Source organism: Asparagus officinalis, chromosome 3 (assembly GCF_001876935.1).
Source record: "Asparagus officinalis chromosome 3, Aspof.V1, whole genome shotgun sequence".
NCBI classification, from domain to species: Eukaryota; Viridiplantae; Streptophyta; class Magnoliopsida; order Asparagales; family Asparagaceae; genus Asparagus; species Asparagus officinalis.
In genome coordinates this window covers 108,185,233-108,209,057 of record NC_033796.1, presented here as the reverse complement: position 1 = coordinate 108,209,057, position 23,825 = coordinate 108,185,233, and the positions used below count along the sequence as shown (strand labels likewise).

The 23,825-nt window shown below is 37.4% G+C and overlaps 2 protein-coding genes across 2 annotated transcripts; both read left to right on the top strand.

Moving 5' to 3' along the window:
• LOC109835704 (mechanosensitive ion channel protein 2, chloroplastic-like) lies at nt 1,855-12,367 on the top strand. The gene is given in 13 exon segments (XM_020403703.1): nt 1,855-2,032; nt 2,131-2,199; nt 3,022-3,179; nt 4,783-4,945; nt 5,046-5,143; nt 5,240-5,367; nt 6,715-6,767; nt 7,819-7,968; nt 8,589-8,699; nt 8,920-9,087; nt 9,187-9,300; nt 10,952-11,008; nt 11,194-12,367. Coding segments are annotated over 13 exon segments (1,986 nt in total). The 5' UTR covers nt 1,855-1,948; the 3' UTR covers nt 11,827-12,367.
• On the top strand, nt 22,921-23,592 carry LOC109835570. The gene is made up of 2 exons (XM_020403536.1): nt 22,921-23,306; nt 23,394-23,592. The coding sequence occupies exons 1-2, from the start codon at nt 22,921-22,923 to the stop codon at nt 23,590-23,592; spliced, it is 585 nt and encodes a 194-aa protein (XP_020259125.1).

The window sequence follows — 23,825 nt, the reverse complement described above, 5'->3', positions numbered from 1 at the left end:
AAGTTTTAAAGTTTTGGGTATTTTTTACAAATTTCAAAACTTTCGGGGTTTTTTTGTATTTCCCTGATTTTCATTGATATGTTTTTGATTTGAAATGCTCAGTTTTTTTAAATTTGATTGTTGAGGTAATTTTTATAATTTTAAAAATTTTAAGGTGTTTTTTATAAATAAAATAATTTATGGATGCTTCTTATAAGGTTTGAAATTGTCAACGTTATCTCTATGTTTTAAATTTTTACTGTGTTTTTACAATTTTTGAAAAGTTTGAGGATTTTTTATAGTTTCGAAATTGGGGGGTTGTATGTAATTTCCTTTTTTATAATAATATTTTTTTATTTAGGGGCTTTTTGATAAGTTTTGAAGTTTTTCAAGAGTTATTTATAATTGCATATTGTTAAATGAACTAACCCTAAACTCTCTCTCATTTTTAGCGTAACCTTTCATTGGTTAAGAGTTTATCATCATATATAATTAAACTTTAACAATGACAAAATTTAACATGATAACAAATATAGCTAAAGTTTTAGAAAAGTTTACCATGATACAATTTAATCTTACCGGGATATAATTTAATCCATTTTACCTTTGTACCAAGCCCTAATAAGACCAAGCTTCTCCACCCCAATACGCAGCACTGAACTGATTACTAACCGTTTAGGTACCCAAAGCTTTGAGGCATTCCATTGACCCCCCTTAAAATTCGCCTCTAAAGCCCTAAATAAATAAAGCCATCTCAAACATGGGATGCAAAAACGCGTGATTAAAACTAACCAAAATACCCTCGAAGCAAACAATATTTTACCTATACCATTTTAATATTTTATTTTAAAAAAAGCGTCATACATTATCTAATTCGTAAATATACTCTTCATCTCCTCTTCACCTACTCCTAATCCTAAGCAAACACATATATACAATTAAATTGAAGAATTAGATACGGGTGAAAATTAGCGATTTATAGGAACGATCTATTAAAAAAAACTAAAAGTTTATATTCTTTTGCGAGAGACCCGAAGTTCAGGGGCCCAGTGGGGAAAAAAATGTTAGGGTTGCATGGGAACACAGTTAAGTTCAGGGTGGTTTGTGAAATTTTCCCAAGGGCGTTTATTTTCATGGATGGGAAAATTTGTAAAATAGACAATTTTTATGAAATATATATCGAAATAGACCACTTTGAAAAATAATTAGCAAAACAGACATCTTTTAAAAAAAAAGGTCGATTTTGAAAAACAATGCTCAGAAAACATACGAGACTACTAGTCCCGTATGTTTAGAGCCAACTAATCACGGATTAGTGACTCAGAAAACATACGGGACTAGTAGTCCCGTATGTTTTCTGAGTAGAAAATTTTACTAATCTGTGATTAAAACATACGACATACGGGACTAGTAGTCCCGTATGTTTTCTGAGTAGAAAATTTTACTAATCTGTGATTAAAACATACGAGACTACTAGTCCCGTATATTTTCTGAGCTGTTTTGCAAAATAGACCTCTTTTTGATCTGTTGGCCAAAAAGAGGTCTATTTTGCTAATTATTTAGCAAAACGGTCTATTTTGCTAAATAATTAGCAAAAACGGTCTATTTTGCAATTTTTCCCTTTCATGGATTCCTATATAAAATTTAGGAAACAGACGCCCCAAAAAATATTTGCCAATCACACCCCAACACGTTCCAACTGCGAATGCGTGTTCCGTTCTTGAGTTTTCCTCATTCCCTCTTTCTCCCATCGCCCTAATTTTCATCGTCTTAAATTATTATAAAATTAAAAATTAAAAAAGAGAAGAAAAGAAAAAGAAAGGGCGCAAAAAAAAAAAAAAAAACCGACCCTAACCCTAAGAAGATTCAATTCAAAAAAAAAAAAAAAAAAAACCGACCCTAACCCTAAGAAGATTCAATTCGAAACTTTGGCCGATCGTCGTCGATCTTGGCTCCCTCGAGCTCAGCGATGGCGGTCGGAGTTTCTTCGCAGCTGCAGCTTAATAAATTTAGTGTTCGGAGGAAACACAGCGGTATAACTGATCAACCCGAGGTATCAGAAGAATTCTTCAATTTGATCATCGATTGAGTCGCTTATTGATTATGTCAATTGATTTTCCTTTTTTTTTTCTTTTTGTAACGATGTTGTAGAGCTCGGAGCTGAGGAGCTGGCGCCATTTGCGTTCGCAGAGTATTTCGTTGTCATCTTCACGTGCTTCGGTATTCTTTGGCTGCAATGATCGAGCTAAATGCTGTTAGATTTTGTTATTCGAAGTCATTAACTGTGGAATTAAGCATGATTGTGGCATTCAGTTAATTCTGTCTTTTTTTGAAGCTAGATATCCTACGGACCTACAGGACCTGCTTGAATTATGTAAACTTGCATCGAGCGAGAATAGTTTGTTTTCATATGATACCTCCTTGAAATTAGAGTGGGACAAAATGATCAAAACTCCCCCTTAAAGTATTGGTGAACTCTCAAGTTCTCCTCTAAAGTATCAATTTGCGTATTTCCCGCTTAAACTATGTGTACGTGCCCGATGTAAATTCATTTCTTTAAAGATTAATTACGTGATAGTGTGTTTTAATTTATTGTATTTTTTTTGCAATTTAGAAAAATGATTTTTCAATTCGTAAAATAGGGTGAAAGGGTAGAAAGTAGTTAAGATTTTTTTTAAGGAAAAGTAGACAAAGTGATAAAAACACACGACAAAATGCAAGAAAACAGTGTTATGCCATTGTCTGTTAAATATTTTACTGCAGGCTCACAAAATGACCATGTTAAAACCGCAAGCATAGTTTGAGGGGCAAAACAGGTAAATTGGTACTTTGGGAGAATACTTGAGTTTTCACCAATACGTAAGGATGAGTTAGTTATTTTATCTATTAAAGTGTAATTCAATCATGTAGATTTTGTTCGGTTGGCTCACTGTAAAAAGCTGTGAAATGCTTATAATGTTTATATGTTCTTTCCCCCTCACAAGTGTGTTTCTGGCATTCATTTTATATATGTAAATTAATTTAGATTTATCTTATCTGCAGCGACAAGATTTACGGAGTCCCAATGCAACAGATAGGATATACAGAACACTGAATTATGCCCCATGTAGATACAACCGTTTCCAATGTTATTGTTTTGGTATGCCAAGCTTTTCAGATGGGATACCTCTTCTTAAGAATACCACCTTGGCACTGTCTAGGTACTTGTCTTTTATCTTTGTTCAAGTAGAAGTATGTGTAGATTGATTTCCATGCATATTGCTAATTACTCTTTATATGAGTATTTACAGTACGTTTTCCTGTGTAGGAATAAAAGTTCCAACATGAAAAGACATGCAACAAAGCATAATGCCATATGTAACATAAGTAATAAACTGAATAGCAATAAAATGGCAATATACTTTTGAGAGAAAAGAAAGACGTGGAGAACGCTTCTTTAAGAAAATTCAACCCTTGATGGTATTCTAGTAGATATGTCGTATTTATAAGGTTTCCAAAGAAGCTTCACCCCATGCTTCACGTGCCTTAACATTCAGTAACCTCCTAAGGTCCAGTTAGAGGCTCAAGATATGCGGTTTACTAAGTAATTTCATATGCTTTTTTTGGCAAAAAGTTTGGAAGGTTTAAGTAACAGTGGTGTACAACAACAAGGAATAGGACAGAAAGGTTTTAAGATCATCAAGGATCTTAGCTGTGGGAGCAGGATGTAGGAATTGATGGATGTCATTATAAGATGTACAAGAAGATGACTCGACCTTTTTATAGTGAAATATCCTAAAGTTGTAGAATCTTGATGAAGATGTTGGGAAAAGATTCAAGATCCTTAACCATTTAGGAGAAGGTTGTTTATGCGATATCAATGATAAGGAGAAGCAAAAAACTGGTGGGAGGCTAAAGAATATGCCTTGAAAAGGATGTTGAGGAGTTAAGTTGGAGCAATTTGAAAGTTTACTTTATGACAAGCTCCTCCCTTGATTTGTGCTTAGGATCATAAGATGGAGGAGTTTGTTGAATTGATTCTTTCAAATTAGTTTATGGACCAGTATGAGGCTGAATTCAGCAAGTTATCTTCTTATCTTCTTATCTTCTTATCTTCTTATCTTCTTATATTGTTGTCGACAACTATCAAAGAGCTAAGCAATTTTTGAAGGGCTTGCAATGGTGAGATAATAGCCAAGATTTCATCTTATTGGCAACCATTGAGGAAGTGATAAGGAGCACGGGAAACATATTTCAAGTTTCACATAGTTTTAACTAGGAAGCATGTCTGGTTGATATGTAATTGTTATGTTTGCTTTTTGACATTTTATATGATCATTTTCCAGTTCATTGTGTTTGCTTTCTGACACATCATATGCCAAAATGATAGAGCAGCCTTCAACATAGAGACTGTTCAAAAGCACATAGTGTACTATCCCAATGGATAATAAACATTGTTCATTACTTCATCAGTCCATCATGATCTTCATGCCGAAAATGTTAGGATGAAAATCATGTGGTCAGAGAAATCACTTTATCAGCTTGTCTCGAAATGAATAAACTATTTAATAATAGATCAAATATGGCATTTGAGTATGACCGAAAAAATTTCTTGACTACATAATATTTTCCTCTTGAATGTGTTAGTGGGGGGATAATCAGATGCAAACATACGTATGCACCATTTAGCCACATTCAAAGGATGATACATTTTCCTCTTCTGATAATGATAGCGAGAAGCAAATAAATGCATACACAAGACACATATTTAATGCATTATAGCAGGCTTCATAACATCCTGAAGGGAAGTTTTCTCATGAATAGGTCTTATAATGTTCTGAAGGAAAGTCCTCTTTTAAGTCGATCTTACACTGCCCTGGCGGAAAGTCCTCTTGTGATGCAATTAGCCCCTGCAATCGGTATCATTGCTTTTGCTGTGTGGGGCTTGGGGCCTCTTATGCATTATGGCAGAACCCTGTTTCTTCATGTATGTTTTTGTGCTCTTCTTTCTCTTCCTGCTTATGCTATTAATTAAGCACTTTGTCAGCTTTCACTGATGAGCATACTATATTACCAATTATCTACAGAGAAGTGACAGTAACTGGAAGAAGAGTAAAACACACTATGTTTTGACCTCGTACCTTCAACCACTGCTGCTTTGGACTGGAACAATACTACTCTGCAGGTCTGTTCTTCTTTTCCACCATTTCTTATATAAAGCAGTTCTTATAAATAACATGTTTTGAATTATTAAATAATTATCAGCTTCCTTATTTTGCAGGGCACTAGGTCCTGTAAGTTTATCCTCAGCAGCTAGCCAAGCTGTGAAGAAGCGTCTTTTGAACTTTGTACAATCATTGTCAACTGTACTGGCTTTCGCATATTGTCTAACGAGGTGATTTCCTTTATGTACTTACAATCATCAGTTTCAGTATTTCGTTTGTTGGTCCTGCATAAGACTTATTTCATTTGTAATCTTACCTTATAGTCAAGATTATTAGTGAGGCATTGGAAAATTAGTTTCTGCATACATTCAATTATTGATCCCACTGTATATTAGTTGCCCTATTGCAAAATTTCTAAAATATGTTTGTTATTTGATAATTGTGGTACCCTGTCTGTTACTGGCATATCGGTGTCTTTTTCATAGTAAAACAATAAGTTCAGTTGCCTTTCTGTTTGTGAAGTACCCAGAGTAATGTTGTTGGATTCTGATGACATTCAATACTCCATACTGGGTCTATCTTGGACTTTGGCGACTGCTCTATTTAGGCATACTTCATTGCATGATGATAACTGCCAGCCACTTCATGCTGAACATTTGTGAAAATTTGGAGGAACTAGTGGACTTCTCATCGTTATCTCAGGCAAGCTTCTGAGTCCGTTTTCTGATTGTTAAGAAATGGATCCTAGCATCTGTTTTTGTTACAATAACTAGTGGCTGCAAATATTCCCTGTACACCCTGAAATGGTGTTGTTATTAAGCTAATAACGAAGTCGTTCTTTAAGCTTCCATTTAATCTCAGAGTTTCTGCAATCCTCCTCCAATTTTCTGGTTTTTTTTCTGTCATCTGTTTTCTTGGGCTCTACTCTGGTCCGGGAAGTTTGGAATTGAATATAGGGCACAACACACCACGATTAGTGCATGCTGGCTGTTTCAGCTTGTTCTTGTTTTATTATTCCATCACGCTGTGAATTCTGGTGGTTATTACAGAGTGGCTTTTAATATATACATAATAGATATTCAACTTTTTACTTGTCACCTCATTTTAGTGGGACTTACGTGTATCTGACAAGGCAATTGCTTCTTTCTTTAATCAGTCTTTTAACACCAACAGTCTTGGAATTCACATGTTTCTTGCCTCCTTCTATTCTGGTTCCAATGATAAATTATATTATTGGATGGAGTGTTCTCACCATATCTCAAATGCATAATGTTTTAAGGCAGCCATCCTAAATTAGTAGAGATATCTTGATTTATTGCAAAGGCAGTAGGTAACAAGATGTGGAATGTATTTCTTTCCAATTGTAATTTTTATGATCAGCGGCAAGATGAGATATGCCTTTGCCTACATGAATATTTGTCTGGTTTCAGAATAATATTCTAGAGTTACATAATATTTTCTAAATTTCTGCTTTGACCTCTCATCAATGCCAAATTCTATCAAAGTCTGTTCTTTACAATGATTTTGCCATTTTTATATTTGAGTACTTGACCAAGCAACTGCTTATTTTTGTGCCCAGCCTTGCGTTCAGCCAGACTACAACAATTCTTCATGGAGAAGTATAGCTCAAATGACAGTAGAAATGTATGTGGTTGTTATTTTTGTATGTAACCAAAATTTCCATTCTTTTTTTTTTCCTTCATTTTTTATCATGCACCCTGATGATTCATGGTTTTCCGTATGCGGTAGATTGACAAAAAAGAGATAATATCCTATAGGTTTTTATGCTTTGTTAGCTATTTTAACTATCAGTAAATACTTCTTAAATGAGCCATCTGTAAAAGCGACCTAAACTGGTATGCATTTGATTGAAAAATATTTTCTCTGTTACAGCATCTTGTCTATATAAGTTAGAAGCTTTGGCTAATACAAGATATCTCTACTTCCAGCTAATGATTGAAGGACCATTCTGATCTGTTATTTCATCTTCATGTTAGTTATACAAGGCCTCAGTGGGATATTCAGGCTGAGGTCCTTGGTTTATGTCATTTTATTGACGATTTTGTTTTACTTGATGATGCTAAGGAAGGAGCCAACTCAGAAGATAGGAAACTGTGGTCTGGAGGATCTATAATTAGTAGGATAACGATTGTATATAGATGGATTTTTCGTAAGATTAAGAATAAGATAAAAATGAGGACATGTTAAATATTGGTGGTATAGCTGGATTGTTAGTAAGATTAAGAATAAGATACAAATGAGGACATGGTTCAATATTGGTGGTAAAGGAGAATGAAAGTGATATAGGAGTAATGAGAATGTTGCTAACATTAGGATGTGGAGGGTAGGGTAGAAGAATGTAAAATTAGTTTCAACAACAAGGCTTAAAAGAAGATGAGACTGATACTTATTTACTGAAGGAAATGGACCATAATGGAGCTTAATGATGGAGAGTTATAGCCAACCCAAATAATTGGATCTGCCTTCTTTAATTGGTCAATGGTCACAATGATCATATTAAGATATTTTAAAGGTTTATCTTCTTAACTGATAGAAAATTTCTTCTCATGATAACTCTGGACCCCGACATTGTCCCTGGTTCTTGATTGTCAGTTCCTTATTTTAGTTGGCAATTGGTAGCGGTGCAAATGAAATTTCATGCAATGATTTACGTTTTACCGCCCTTGTTATGCAGATGGGTTTCCAATTTGCTGGCAAAGCTGTGTACTCTGCTGTTTGGGTTGCTGCAGTTTCTTTGTTCATGGAGTTGTTGGGTTTTTCAACTCAGAAATGGGTTACTGCTGGAGGCCTTGGGACAGTGCTGCTGACCCTTGCTGGTCGCGAGGTAACTCAAGCTTGTTCATATGTTTAAACAGAACATAGTTACATTTTCCTTTGGCAAATTTTCATCTTCCTCAGTGTGTAGGATTATTTGAAGCGCTTTTGCTCCTTTGCTTTGAGCTTTAAATAGCACAATCAATGAAGTAGGTTTCCTTTCCTCCTGATGCTTCCTAAGACTTTATGGAAAGACCCTCTCCTGTCCCTGATTTTTTGGTTCAAGAATCTGTCACCTCCTTAGAAGGTTCATACCCAGCTGATATTTATTCTTTGTTCCATGACGGCATGATGTCAGACCCCAGGCTGACGAGCCCGTTGGCGCCATGTAAGCCATGGGACACATTGAGTGAAACTCATTGCTTGGCTCAAACCACCGCCAAAGTTGACTAGTCAATGTTGCACTTGACTTAGCTTGTAAAGCCTCTAGAACTCTACTCCTTTCTCTTGTGGGACTAAATCTTGGGATGTTACACTTGTCTCCATAATGAATTTAATATTTATTTGTAAGGTCAATGATGTTGATTGTGAGCACTGAAACTCCAAATAGTGTTAATCAGTAGACTTTATGATGACAATGATGCTGTCATTTGAAATTCAACAATAAGTAATCATCCTCTTCTCTTGCAGATATTCACAAACTTTCTGTCGAGTATCATGATTCATGCCACTCGCCCATTTGTTCCAAGGGATTGGGTTCAAGCTAAAATCGAGGGATGTGAGGTTTCTGGAAAAGTTGAGGTTGGTTTCCAACTGTTGTTTACAGATGTCTGCCTGTGCTGTTCTTTCTTTAAATAAATATTGTCGATAGAATCTTCATCATAATTATATTCCAGCTTGAATGTTTACAAGGGGGCTTTTCTGAAATATATATAAATGATCTGTCTGATGAATCTCTTTATATCTTTGTTGAAGTTGTTTGCACAATGTTCCAATTTTAACCTCTGATTTGCCTTCTCAGCATGTTGGCTGGTGGTCTCCTACGATTATAAGGGGTGGAAATGGTGAAGCAATTCATATCCCTAATCACAAATTTACTGCTAATGTTGTGAGAAATCTTAGCCAGAAGACTCATTGGCGTATTAAGACACATCTTGCCATCAGCCACTTAGATGTTAATAAAATTAATGTGAGGAAAAAAAATCTTTATGTCAGATAAATTTCACTTGCTTTGGATCCTGTTGACTTTTATTTAATGCTAATTGGAATCTGCATTTCTTTTTGGCAGAACATTGTTGCAGATATGCGGAAAGTTTTAGCAAAAAATCCTCAAATTGAACAGCAGAGGCTTCACAGGAGAGTATTTCTGGAAAACATTGATCCTGAAAATCAAGCTCTTCTGGTAAATGCAAATTGATTGGTGATATTTAAATATTGTCACATAGTTTACTTCAACTGGTTTAGACAACTAGCCCTATTATTGAGACACTATTAACATCGTGCGACTATGTACCACCGCACATGCATGCTGTCCTTTTATAATGAAAAGAAAAGTTTTTTTTCCGTTTTCTGGAACAATTTACTGGTAAGTAGCATGGATACAAACACCTGATGTGGGTATGACATGAACATGAACATGAGCCACGGTAATTCCTGAAAAAGCAAGGTATGGTATGCAGAAGTGTTAACTAATAATAATTAAACCAAGGACAATAACGACGACGACTACAACAACATTGTGCACGCATACTCATTTCATGCATTCAAGAGATTAGACACGTATTTTTGGTAATACAGTATATATAATGCCTACAAATGTGCTAAAGTCTTGACCAGGCAGACATTTTATGACTTTGCAAAATGAATAAAACCTAGCACTTTAACATTATAGAAAACATTTAGAACTTTTAACTTTATAGAAAATGGTTAGACGTATCTACAGTTATCATAATTTTTATAAGTCAGTGTTTCTGTAATGGTTTTCCATTAGAGTACATACTTTAGTGTATTAATGAAAGTAAACTAGTATCACAAACATGTAATGTGCATGAAGAAGGGTATGTGAGATGTGTCTGGAGGAATCTGCAACAAGTGTTTGAAGCACATTAAATGACTGAGAATACTTTTGAATAGACGCATATTCTGTGGAGTGTCCAAGGAAGCATCAATTATCGACATGGGCGTCGATGTGTCCGGCACAGATGCGGCTTCATAATAAAGTATCTGTGCTAAAAGATGGTTGGGAATATTAAAGTATTGACACTTCAAAGTTTGCCTGGAACCTCTCTTTACTCCTCTGCTTTGACGTCCAGTCTTCATGTATTACCTGCAATCCTTAAGTTCAACTAACATTGATAAGTTATTGGTCATGTACTTATTTTCCTGCTTAGATATCACGTTCTTGTTCAGTTTAATCATTAATAGGATTTATGAGTGTATTCTGTGTAACTGAGTCTTGAAAGGGAAATTGTTATGATCCATTATATATGGTTTGCCTAAATTCATAGTCGAGGTGTTCAATTGGATATCTTCTCATGATAGTCAAGTTGAAACAAAATGAGGGGCAAGAAGGAACTACAGTTCCTTCACTAGTCCTGGCTCTTGCCAATTGGTTCCCAATTAATTGCACTGAAGCATATTATGCAATCCACCCTTCTTATTTGTTGATTATTATTTCTTGTATATAACTATCATGTATTCTAGTCAGTCTTTTGTACTCTTTTTTTGTTTTCTCACATATTGTTATTCTCCACGAATTAATAAATTCATGTATTCTTACATGCTTTTTACCATGTCTCTGGGTTACTTGAAATTTAATATGTTATTATTGTTAGTAAGCATAGATAATTTTAATTATCAAATAGAGTTTGCTACTGGTGATTTTTTTAACTTTATTTGAATGTTTAAAATTAAATAGTTCCTACTATTCTTTTTTATCTTTGTTGACTGCTTCTTCCATTCTCTTTAGTTCTTATTGTCAATGATAAATATTTCTGTTGCAATTAATTATTTAATTGTTAGTGTGTTTATCATTATACATTTTTCTTTTTCAGATTTTGATATCATGTTTTGTGAAGACTGCACGTTTTGAGGAGTATCTCGGTGTCAAGGTGAGTGAACCTCCCAATTGGTCACCTGAAGCCCATAGACCATTTCATCACATAAACTTTTTCACGTGATACGTTTCTATTCATATCTGCCATATTCTGTTTTAGTGACTTTTTATATAGATTATCGTGTCAACACTGTACTAACAAAATATGCTGGCTTTTGGATGTAAACTAAAAAACAACAGGAAGCAGTTTTGCTGGATCTCCTCAGAGTCATTAGCCATCATGGAGCTAGGCTTGCTACCCCAATTCGTACTGTGCAAAAAATGTACAATGATACCAATATGGACAACATCCCCTTTTCCGAGACCATATTCACTCCTGGTGGGCGAACTAGCAACCGGCCATTTCTTCTAATAGAACCCACTCAGAAAATCAACGGCGATAACAAAGCAAAACCACGAGCTTCACCTCAATCAAGTGAAGAACAAGCCTCAAAAAGCACCATAGCAACTGATGGAACAATGCAGAACAGCTCTGAGAAACAAAAACCCAAGAAAAATTCAGCATCAGCATCAAAATCAAAAGGGAGTGAAAAGCCTCTAATAGAAGAAACACAGGTGGAGGTTGTTGTTCCTCATACAGTCAAGAATGAGAGTGAAAAACCAGCTTCTTCTCCTTCGGTGACAAAGCCAGCCTTTGGAGAGAATATTGTTCTAAATGTTGCCCTTGAGGGCTCCAAAAGGACACTACCTATCGAAGAAGAGGTATCGGTGGATGCAAGTGAAATGGCTGCAAGTCATAACAGAAATGGGTCTTCTCCTTCAAATATTAAAGATAGGAAAGAAGCCGTGGACCAGAGAGACAAGGAGAGGTGAGACAAGGAGAGGTGAGACGACTAATAAATGCTTTGTGAAGCTGTTAAAGATGAAATTTGGTTAAGTTGCCAGATCATGGAAGTTGGTTACTTGTCGAGAGCCCCCCTATAGTATCGACTAATTGCGGATGGACCCCCTGTTGCAGACAGACCATGTAAGTGAATTTTTGGACTATTTCTTTCCCGCAGAGAGAAATATTTTCTTGACAAATAGACCAGTGAGGGTAAAAGAGTCAGAAAATTCACTCTGGGGTCTATCTGCGACAATAGAACCGTAGGAGGTACCTATCCACGATTGTTGGCAATAGTACCGTTGTCTGTCCGCAATTAACCCTATTGAAGTTTTTCCTTCATATTGTTCACTGTATATAGTACAATATCTTATACACATTTCTGATCAGAGGTCTCTCTGATTAACATGTTGCATCACAGCATCTCAGTCCAAAATCGTGTCCACTCTGATTGTTCACCAGTTTGTGAATTTTACTGTTGTACCAGATAATTTGAAAATACTTTTTGTAGTTTATTTCCCATTTGCACCAGTTGGTTGGGAGTATGTTTCATACAAGATTCACCCTAGCGTTGGTTTGCTCTGGCGATCTGAATGCCATTTTTATGTTCTACAATGTTGGGTTAATTGTCGACAGACAAAATCTTTTTCTACATGCTCCATGCAAGAAAAAATTTGTTTCTTTGTTGTTCGTATCCTTCAGGTTGGTGTACGTGATGTCAAATTGCAGAGAGGCACTTTGGTGTTTTCAGTGTTGCAAGGATATCCGTATTCCATTTATATGGGCATACATCACTATATTACATGTATAAATAATGAGAGTTCGGTTCGCATATCGCGAGGTGTAAGCGCTATGAAAACAGAGATAAAAGTAGATGGCTATCTCCCTGTTGATGTCAGTTATCAAATTAACTTGGGGTTATCAGAGAGCTTATGAAGAGATTAAGATCCTCTAACTCCTCCTGATGAATGATTCTGGGGCTTGCTGTTCTTTCCTACGCATGAAAGAACTCGTAAGAAGGCGGAGTTCGGTTCTTTGGTGGTTCCTCCGACGATCAAGCCAGTAAATGATCTTGAGTGGGATATATAGAGTTACTTTTGAGTTATGTAAAAAGATCAGAGAGAGTTACATTATGCAGTGCCGCTCTTTTTATAGTGGATCTGAGCGTCAAGAAGGTAACTTGGGCCGAGTCCAGCTAGGCAGCTAAGTCGGCAGACCGCTGACATGTGTTGGGCGCTGGTGAAGATGAGCCATTCAGGTGGTTAATGACAAGCTATAACAATTGCTTGGTGCTGACGGAGCCTGGTAAGTCATAAAGACTTTGTGGTCTAGAGCAATAATGACTTTGTCAGAGCAGTTAATGCAATGGCAGACGACTGTCGGTGCAGGGTTCGAGAAAACTATCACCTCCTCAGTCATTCGTCTGATGGCCGACTATGCAAGTTGTCGGTTGATATAACAAGCTGAGTGGGCGTTATTCACAGATACGACTAGTCGGGTTGGACGACAAGTATCGCCTTTTGACTCGGTTATGCGAGATGTCGGCCAAACAGTGGGCCGAGTCGGGTTGTTTGTGGAATCAATAGAGGGGTTGGCCGAGTAGTACCGCCTTTTGACTCGGTTACGCAAGATGTCGGCCAATCAAGTCGGCCATGTTGAGGCGGATGTTCTCTTGGTCTTGAATTAGTCGGGTTAGGTACAGTATTAAACATGTGTCGACTTTTCCGTGGAGATTAATATTTAGTATTTTTAGGGGTTTAACACTCCCTATACATGACTCTATTAATAACCTTTATAGTTCTTTAAAAAGTGAGACTGTACTCATGAATGAGTAAAAAGATGTTATGCAAGTTGTGAACAGTGATGTTCTTTCTGCCTATTTCTATCCCTGTGTAACCCACAATCTTTCCTTAAAGTCTTTATCTTTTGTAAAGCAGCATAAAAGTTTTAAACTTTAGGGAATTGCTGTCATTTGTCCCCATGTGTCCAGCTGCACAATATTACCTACTTCAAATTAACATTCTGGTCTTGTATATCCTTGAAGCTCCAAAGAAGGGGAGAACATTACTATAATATATATTAACTAAATACAACAATGAACAATAATTACTGTAACAAGTAAATACCAGCAGAAATCAGACTACTGTATCTTTGCTATATTCTCTTTGTTCTGATGAGAGATGGAAACCTGGTAGGGGGGTTGGGGGGCGCGGGGGGGGGGGGGGGGGGTCCCTACATGCACAGCTATATTCTCTTTTCCGAACATGCACTTGCTGGTACTGCCCAATCTTTGAGTTGTGATTGACTGATCAAGGGATTTGCATGTGGCTTGTTCAATGTTGGGACCAAATTGAGAGACAGATGGAAGGCAAAGCTGCCATTGCGGTTGATGAGACCGACTTCTTGTATTACCAAATGAGAAATAAAAATTGCTGTTTCCTTTACATATATATTAATAATTTTCTTTTTTATCGTCTCAGAAAATTGTTGGATAAGTGAGGGAGTTACCTCAAAATATTAGATTAACTGCTCTCTTACGCAATTGGCAGGTAAACTAAGAATGAAATATAGGGGAATTTTTTAAAATAGCCCACTTTTGCTAAATATTTAGCAAAATAGACCACTTTGCTAAATGTTTAGCAAAATAGACCTCTTTTTCCCCAATAGGCCAAAAAGATGTCGATTTTAAAAAACAAGGCTCTGAAAACATACGGGACTAGTAGTCCCGTATGTTTAGAGCCAACTTAATCATCGCTTAGTAGACTCAGAAAACATACGGGACTATTAGTCCCGTATATATTCTGAGTTCATTACCAAAACGTACGTGGCTAGTAGTCCCGTACATTTTGCAGAGACATATTTGCATGTGCCTAGCAAATCCACGGGACTAGTAGTCCCGTGGATTTGCTGTCTAAATAAGTGGGCTCCGTAATTTCTACGGGACTAGTAGTCCCGTAGAATCGTGGACTACATAAGCCCTAGTTGTGCCCCAAATTAGGGCACAGCCGCTTCCCTCTCTTTCTCTCGTGATCTCCCTCTCTCTCTCCCGAGCTCTTACTCCCATTCTCCCCCTCTCTCTTTCCCGAGCTCTTTCTCTGGATCTCCCTCTCTCCCAAACCTTATCTCACTCTCTCCCCCTCTCTCTTTCCCGAGCTCTTTCTCTGGATCTCCCTCTCTCCCAAACCTTATCTCACTCTCTCCCAAGCCGATCAACGTCCCAAACCCGATTCTCTGGATCTCCCTCTCTCCCAAACCTTATCTCACTCTCTCCCAAGCCGATCAACGTCCCAAACCCGACCTCCATCCTATCTCAAACCCGACCCAACAATCCCGATATCTCTCTCCCAAACCCAACTCACCTCTTCCTCCATCAAATCTGACGCCGACGCCATCTATTCTCTCCGACGCTGACGAGATCCGAAATTTCATCAAGGTATAAATTTTATATTTTTCATAAATTTCTCTATATTTTTTTAGTTAATATTGTATATCTAGAAGAATTATGTAATTATGATTAAATGTATGGAAAAAAATTCTAATTTTTATATGATGAATTTTAATTCTTCAGTTAAAATAGAGAATGGAATACCGATTATTTGCTTATTCAATGAAAAACTGAATGTTGGAATGAATAATATGTCTATATACGATGGAGGCTCTATGAAAATGTTCATGTTATTTAGAAATTATAATTTTGATAGAATGATGGCGCACATATAGTTACTGGAATTAATCTCGTCGAAAATGCCATTAAGGTCTTTTGTAATTGTCCAATAAATGATCAAAGAACAATTGTTGTAGAGATCACCAATGATGAAGAATTGAATGACATGATACAACTTGCGGAGAAACAAATCTCAATCGAGTTATTCACTGAAAATATTCCAATGTCTGGGGTTGTTGAAGTTTCATATGCTCGTGAAGAGTTCTCCTGCATGCTTGAAAATCAAATCTCGTTATCTCAAAGTGCCTTGCGCTTAAAAAATAACTCAGGTGCAATGTCAAATGACGTGTTCCACAACTCGCCGGGTCATGTTTTAGTTGATTTACCGGTTGGTTCTATAATAGAAGAGGATGAGGATGAGGATGTAGATGCTGAAGAGGAGGAACATCTTGATAGTATGCAGTGTGCAATTGGAGAGACCAATGATGACGTACGTTGGATGGATGAATATTGCGTAAATAACGACTATGTAGAGTCTGAAGAGCCGTTGTCAGAAGAGTTTCAAAATGATGAGTGGATAAATACCTCACAAGCTGAGTTTGTTGAGCCTGGTCCTAAATTTGATTGACCCGAGGACTTTACTTTCTAAAAAAAGAACTTTTCGAGAATAAGGAAACCTTAATTTTTGCTATACGTGAATGAGCAATCAAAAACTGGGTCAAATTCAAGACGGTGAAAAGCAACACAACTAGCTATCATGTAAAGTGTTACTTTAATGAGAAAGGTCAAGGAGAGAATACAAGTGCTGCAGATGATAGAAATTCAAAGTGTCCAATGAGAAAGGTCAAGGAGAGAATACAAGTGCTGCAGATGATAGAAATTCAAAGTGTCCATGGAAGCTTATGCAGCTGTTAGGAAAAAAATCTAATGACCAATTTATGATCTCTAGTTATTGCGGACTTCATACATGTTACAATCCGACTACAAATTATGATCATAAGACTTTAACTTCCTCTTATATCATGAAGCTAATTATGCCCGAAGTTAGACAAGAACTTGATCTTACTCCAGGACAGATAATTACAAGGGTATATGATATGAAAAGAATAACAATATCCAAATACAAAGCATATGATGCACGGAGGAAGGCGTTGACTAAAATCTTTGGAGATTGGGAGGAATCTTACCAATTACTTCTGCATTATATTGCAGCAATTAAGAGGAAAAATCTGGATACCGAATATGAGATAAGTGTCTAAGGAGGTCGCGCCGGAATATGAGAGGTTCATCCGGGTATTTTGGGCATTTGGGCCCGCTATCAGAGGGTTCTCTTTTTGTCGTCCGCTCTTGAGTATCGATGGTACACATTTATATGGCAAGTACAAAGGAGTGCTCTTGGTTACGACCGATGTAGATGCAAACGGTGGGCTATTTCCTATAGCTTTTGTAGTTGTGGAGGTGGAGGATACATCGAGTTGGAAGTGATTTTTTTAATGTATTTACAGATACATTCTGACTGTTCAAAGTCCAAGAGTTATTATCATTATTTCTGACCGAATGAAGGGAATTCCACGAGCCTTGCAAGAGGGGTGGAGTGCACCACATCATCACCGATATTGCTTGCGGCATATAAGAGCTAATTTAAAAAAAAACATGGAGAGGTCAATTTACAAAATCTATTGTGGCAAGCCGGTTGTGCAACTGACTCACTGGTATATAAGCATTGTAGGGAGAAAATTAAATCCCTATCACTTGAAGCCCACGATTGGATTGAACAAAAGTTGAAGTAACAATACAAAGATCGATGGGCATTATGTAAAGATGGTGGAGTGTGATATTGTGTGATGACAACTAATTGCTCCGAAAGTTTCAATGACATGCTCAAGGGTGCCCGTGCTATGCCAATTCAAGCCTTAGTTGTAAGGACATTTTACAAATTGAACGCCTACTTTAATAAGAGGCGTAGTGATAGTGCAGTTTGGACGAGTAAGTACACTCCAAAGAATGAGATTATCTTGTAGAAAAGGATTGTGGCTGTGAGATCATGTAGAATTGAACAATTCAATAACAATGAATGAGAGGTTAAAGATTGTGATGGTACATACACCGTCCATCTCTACGACCATGAGTGCAGTTGTACTTCTAGTATACCACAATTACAAAAATTACCATGTGAACACGTTTTAGCGGCTAGTTCCAGTCAGGATGGTGGTGCTAGATTGCCTTATGACCGGTATTTCTTAACTTGGTATTCAACAAATCATTATCAAAAGGTTTATAAGGAGAGTTTTCATCCTCCCGATGATACTCGTTATTAGCCGAATTTGTATATACCTTATATATTACCACCTCAATACAAAAGACAAGCGGGATGACCAAAATCCGTACGCATTAGAGGTACTATGGATCAAGGTTGTGAAGGAGTGGCGTCACAAATCCGTTGTGGACAATGTAATCAATTAGGTCATAGTAGGTCTCGTTGTCCATTAAGAGCAAGTAGATAGCAATTAATTGGTAAGTAAATATTTTCTATTGATATGTTATCGTTATATGTTATTGATTTAGAAAGTAGATACATTATCTATATGTTATTGATATGGCAGAAACTAATAAGTTATCATTATATGTGTAGGTATATACATGATGCTTCCCGGGCCGGTTACTAATGAAGTCCTCTATGATCAGTCACGCTACCGTTCAGAGAGCATATCGTTTACATCGGTAATGATGACTTATTTACAGTCACATATTACTTATTCATTCTTATATTCTAATATTTGTTTTCATATGTGCAGAGAGGACAAGATCTGATTATGATTGATCATAGCCTTGGACATATGCGCTGGCCACTTGATGATCCTCACATCATTACCCTAGTATCCCAAGCTGGTTTTCTCACTTGCTCAAAATTGAAATGGATGGAGCTCGACTGGGTACTGCTTAACACGTTGATGGATAGATGTAGGCCAGAGACTAACACTTTCCATCTATGTGTCGGCGAGGCAACTATTACTCTTCAGGATGTAGCTGTGATCTTAGGTCTTCGCATTGATGGCACTTGTGTCACGGGGACTGAGAGGCATGTTTGGAGGGACACATGTAATAATTTGTTAGGAATATCTCTAGAGTCCTTGCCTGGAGGGTATATTAGATTGAAGTGGCTAAAGGAGAATTTTGCAAACCCGTTGCCATAAGATGCACCTGAAGTGATGATCCAACAGCATGCCAGAGCATATATTTTGTACATGATCAGGACGCTTCTTTTTCCAGATTCAAGTAAACATAAAGTCCATTTGAGGTAAGTACACTCCATAAATTTTTATAATGCATTTGAATGTGATTTTTATGCCAATTCAAGTATTGATTTTTGCTCACTATTTTTAGCAAATATGACTAACGCATTTGAACTCGCGCTAGGTGGTTACCACTTCTCGAAGACTTTGACGTGTGCGGGACATTATCCTAGGGTAGTGCTGTTTTAGTATACCTATATCGAGAAATATCAAAGGTTGCTTTAATGCAAAATAAAGATCTCAAGGGCTGTTTAACATTGCTACAAGTTTGGGCATGGAAGATGTTGGTTTTGAAACCACGATTATGCGAGATCCAAGAGTTAGATGGACATATTCCACTAGGCTGCAGGTAAAAATCGTCAAATTGAATCTCATTTTTATTTAATTTTAAATTTAACATTTTGAACAAAAACCTATCTTGCAGATGGAATGTTACAAAAGTTTATGATGAGACCTCGGCTAGGTAACTAGATTTTTACAGAGGGGAGCTCGACCAGATAAATTTTTTCCAGGTATCGAACTTGAATTGAAGGCGTTTAAAGCTATTGATATATTTCAAAGAGTTATTTCTATATTGATAATTTTATAGTTCGAGTGGCAGCCATACACCCCTCACCTACCTCGTCTACCGCTAATTTGTATGGAGGGACACGGCATATGGAGGGCCAGAGTTCCTCTCGTTTGTTTTAAGATTATGGAGATGCGCGTACCTGATCGCGTGTTTAAACAGTTTGGACTCATGCAACACGCTCCACAATCTGTTGAACAAATAGAGAGAAAGGCGTCTAAAGGTGGACATCAAATTGACTGGCGGTGCGCACATCAATCATACATTGTTAGGTGGAATGATCGACATTAACTTATTGTCGATCAGCTTTATCCTCTGATGGAGGAAGTTGATTACATTAAATGGTATTGGGGGATTACCAGACGTTGGATAATCACTCAAACTGCACCTCCAGTCGACGAAATCGAGATTCGCTCCTACAATCCCGATATGTACCAAGAGGGGTAGATGAGAGACGATGGGTAAGTAAATTGCAAAAATTATAATAGAATGTTCAATCTCTTGTTAGCTTTTGATTTCTTATATCAATGTTTTTATGTAATTGTAGATAGATGCTATGGATAGTGGCGAGTGGGATTGTAAATGAGGGCATAGCTACCGCCACAGGAGATTCAGTACACGTATCGATATTGCATCGGATAGTGGGGAGAGTTCATAGAGCTTTTCAACAAACTCATGAGGATCGGCATGAAGATCGTGAGCAGGTGGATCTTGAAGATACTCTATATGCACGCCGACGTAGACGTGGTAGACATTGCACACACGATGATGAAGCTGGTCCATCACAGCAACCTGGTTCGTCACAGCCCAACACACAACCGGAGAGCGAGCATATACAAGCTCAAGTCGAAGGAGGACGCTGACGATCTCAACGAGTGCGAAGAGAGAGGCAACGGGGGAGGGGTGGATTTTTTATTTGTTAGTTTTTCCACTAAGATATATATTGTCGTATGGTTTATTGACATTTGATTTATTTAGCTTAAACTAAATATTATCGTATGGGTAGACTTGATACATTTGGATTTGTTTAGCTTAGACTAATATATATTATCGTATGGATTTGTGATGTGTATTTTTGTCGGATTTTGGATGTGATGTGTATTTCGTCAGCTTTTGGATGTGATGTGTATTTCGTCGGATTTGTGTTGTGATGTTATTGATTACGTAGGGTTTGTATGGTGATGTTGTGTATTTTTGATATTTGTGTTGTGATGTTGTAATTTTATAACTTTTATCAAAGTATACAATATAAATGATAATTTTTTGGCGAAACTTTTGGCCGTATATCGATAAATAAGGCATGTGCATGTTTTGGCTCCGCCCAGCAAATCCACGGGACTACTAGTCCCATGGATTTGCTGGGCACAGGTGAATATGTCTCTACAAAATGTACGAGACTACTAGTCCCGTACGTTTTAGTAATGAACTCAGAAAATATATGGGACTAATAGTCCCGTACGTTTTCTGAGTCCACTAAGTGCTGATTAAGTTGGCTCTAAACATATGAGACTACTAGTCCCGTATGTTTTCCAAACATTATTTTTCAAAATCGACCTCTTTTTAGCCTATTGGCCAAAAAAGGTCTATTTTGCTAAATATTTAGCAAAAGTGAGCTATTTAAAAAAATTCCCCATGAAATATATGTTGGGAAATTTTGGTCTCCCCGCGTACTACGATCTTCACAACTTAGAAGCCAACCCACAATCAGCAAGATATAAAATAACCATAATCAAGAAGAAAAAACACCGAGATTTACGTGGTTCAGTCGACCAACTTCGACCTACGTTCACGAGTAATAATACGAGAAGTTTACTATGTATCAGGGAGAACTACAAGAGGAATCACTCAACTCTCATCTCTTAATTTTTCAACCTCACATACATAATCAACTCTTATATTCTCTCCAAAGCCCTCTCCTTATAATCTTTTGAACGGACAAAGACTGTGAAACCCTCTCCCAATGATGTAATCTTTTGCATGGATAAAGACTACGAAACCCTCGCCTCTAGTACAATATTCTTGAATCAGGCTACGCCCTCTGCTAACCCTAGATTATAAGAATATTAGCTCTCTCTCCTCTACTTCTTGGTTTTTCCTCCAACAATAAAAGAATATATACAGGAAAACCAAAAAAGCCTATCTCTAGCCTAACTTTCTAATTAGAATAGGATTCAAATTCCTAATCATGATGAGACCTAATCTCCTAATCATGATAGATCTCTACCCCTATCTAATTCTGATAAAGTTATACAAAGAATCAAAGACACAATCCCAACAATCTCTACCTTGGATTTGATTCTCAAACTCCCTTGAAGATATATTATCGCCGTCTTGAAACTTTGCCTCTCCCGTTAGAGTCTTCTATTTCTTTCGCACTTCAAATCAAAGCACCTACACTCCAACTGGGACGTTCAGTGACCCTCGCTATCATTTTCTTAGCTGTGGCGCCTCCACCTCTCTTGTGCACACCAAGAGATCTTCACCTCCTCTGACATTAGAAGCAAATCAACCATGCTTCTCCTCTCAATCTGAAACTTGACGGTAGCCTTCCCCCACTTGTTGTCCTCGTGCTCCACTTGCATTGCTCATCTCGAATCATATCGGTGCACCTCTCCTACGCCACACTACGAGCCAGATGTCTCTATCTCCTCCATCACTTAGCTTGGACCGAATATGAACGCTCATCGTCTTTAAGTCCAACGCCACCATCTCCATCAGCATATGTGTCACTCAGTCGTGCCTTATCGAGTGTACACACCAACCAACTTCTGCTTCTACGATGACTCTGAATAATTATATGCTAACAACTCTACTGCTAGAATCACATCTGATTCTCTACATCAGTCTCATCTATCGCATACTTGTTTGTCCTATCTGCCATCAGATATGTCTCGCCATCACTGTCATAATTTTTCTACACTTTCTATCTAATCTAAGCATAATTTAAAAAATCAGACCCTTCCATCACGTTCAGAGCACTCCAAAACCTACAAATTAACTCCTGGATCACCAAAATCTGTCTCCAAACCCTCGATCAGAAGACAAATTAATCTTTATTTTTTACTTTTACTTTTTCTTTTTCTTTTTCTTCATCTTGATTCTTGTAACACCGTCGATCTTCACTTTTGTATGACGTCTATCTTGCGAACTCGCTCCCGGATCCATCACCATTGCTCTGATACCTCTTGATGGGAAATTTTAGTCTCCCCGCATATTGCGATCTTCATAACTTGGAAGCCAACCCATAATCAATAAGATATAAAATAATCACAATCAAGAAGAAAGAACACCGAGATTTACGTGGTTCAGTCGACCAACTTCGACCTATGTCCACAGGCAACAATACAAGAAATTCCATAACTGGCAGCAAAATAGGAAGCTATCCTATGCGGGGAGAATCCAGCTGATTAAAACTGTTATTTTTAGGATTCAATCTTTTTGGGTTAGCAATTATATATTGCCGATAAAAGTTCTTGAAAGAATTGATAAGCTTTGCTCCTCTTTCCTTTGGGGTCAAAAAATCCATCTGATCTCCTGGAGTACAGTTTGTTTAGGGAGGATGCAAGGTGGCTTAGGCCTTTTTTCGGCAAAGGAGTGGAATAATGCAGCAGCAATTAAACTTCTTTGGATGATACATCAGAAAAAAGACCTGTTATGGGTCAAATGGGTGCACGGTCATTACTTACAGCACTCAAATATTTGGCAAGTTCAACATAGGGGCAATGATTCTTGGATGTGGAAGCAACTTCTCAAAGTTAGAAATATGTTGTTAGCTAAGTTTGGTAATGCTGAAGTATTGATGAGTTCACTGGATGCTTGTTGTGTCAATGGAAAAATCAATATGACAGCAATCTACAATGTCCTGTATCAATCAAATATCTCAGCAGTATGGGCAGAAACTACATGGGGGAGATTGAACTACCCTAAACATTCTTTCATCCTCTGGTTAGTTAATCACTCAAGGCTCCTTACCCAGGAGAGACTGTGTAGACTGAGATTATTAGATGCAAATCTATGTGTTCTGTGCTCCAGTCAGCCTGAAAATTGCAAGCATCTCTTCTTCGAATGCCAATACTCAGCTGCTGTCTGGATCATGATGATGGACTGGTTGAGATTCACTTGGAGAACTTGTAACTGGTACTTGCTCATCCAATGGTACTCTCATAACTTGAGAGGTAAGAACTTTAAGAAGAACCTGAAGAGAATGGCTCTTGCTGCTGCTGTCTATTAATCTATTTGGCAAGAGAGGAACAATAGAATTTTTCAAGGGAAAGCTAGGGAGCCTGCTGATCTCTTTCGAGCAATCAAGTACTCCATATATTCCAAAATACTAAATGAGGATATACATGTACATATGAAGGATGAACTTGTGAAGTTGTAGTGTTTTTTCTTTGGTTACCAGGTCAAGTTTCTGGCTGCCTGGTCTTTTGATGTACAAACATTTCTATATTTGATTGATGAATA

What these genes read in the sequence shown, in the direction of transcription:
- LOC109835570 (XM_020403536.1), top strand. Translation starts at nt 22,921, where the DNA reads ATGCAAGGTGGCTTAGGCCTTTTTTCGGCAAAGGAGTGGAATAATGCA. An exon ending in AAACATTCTTTCATCCTCTG is followed by an intron (nt 23,307 to 23,393) that starts GTTAGTTAATCA and finishes TCTGTGCTCCAG; the next exon opens with TCAGCCTGAAAATTGCAAGC.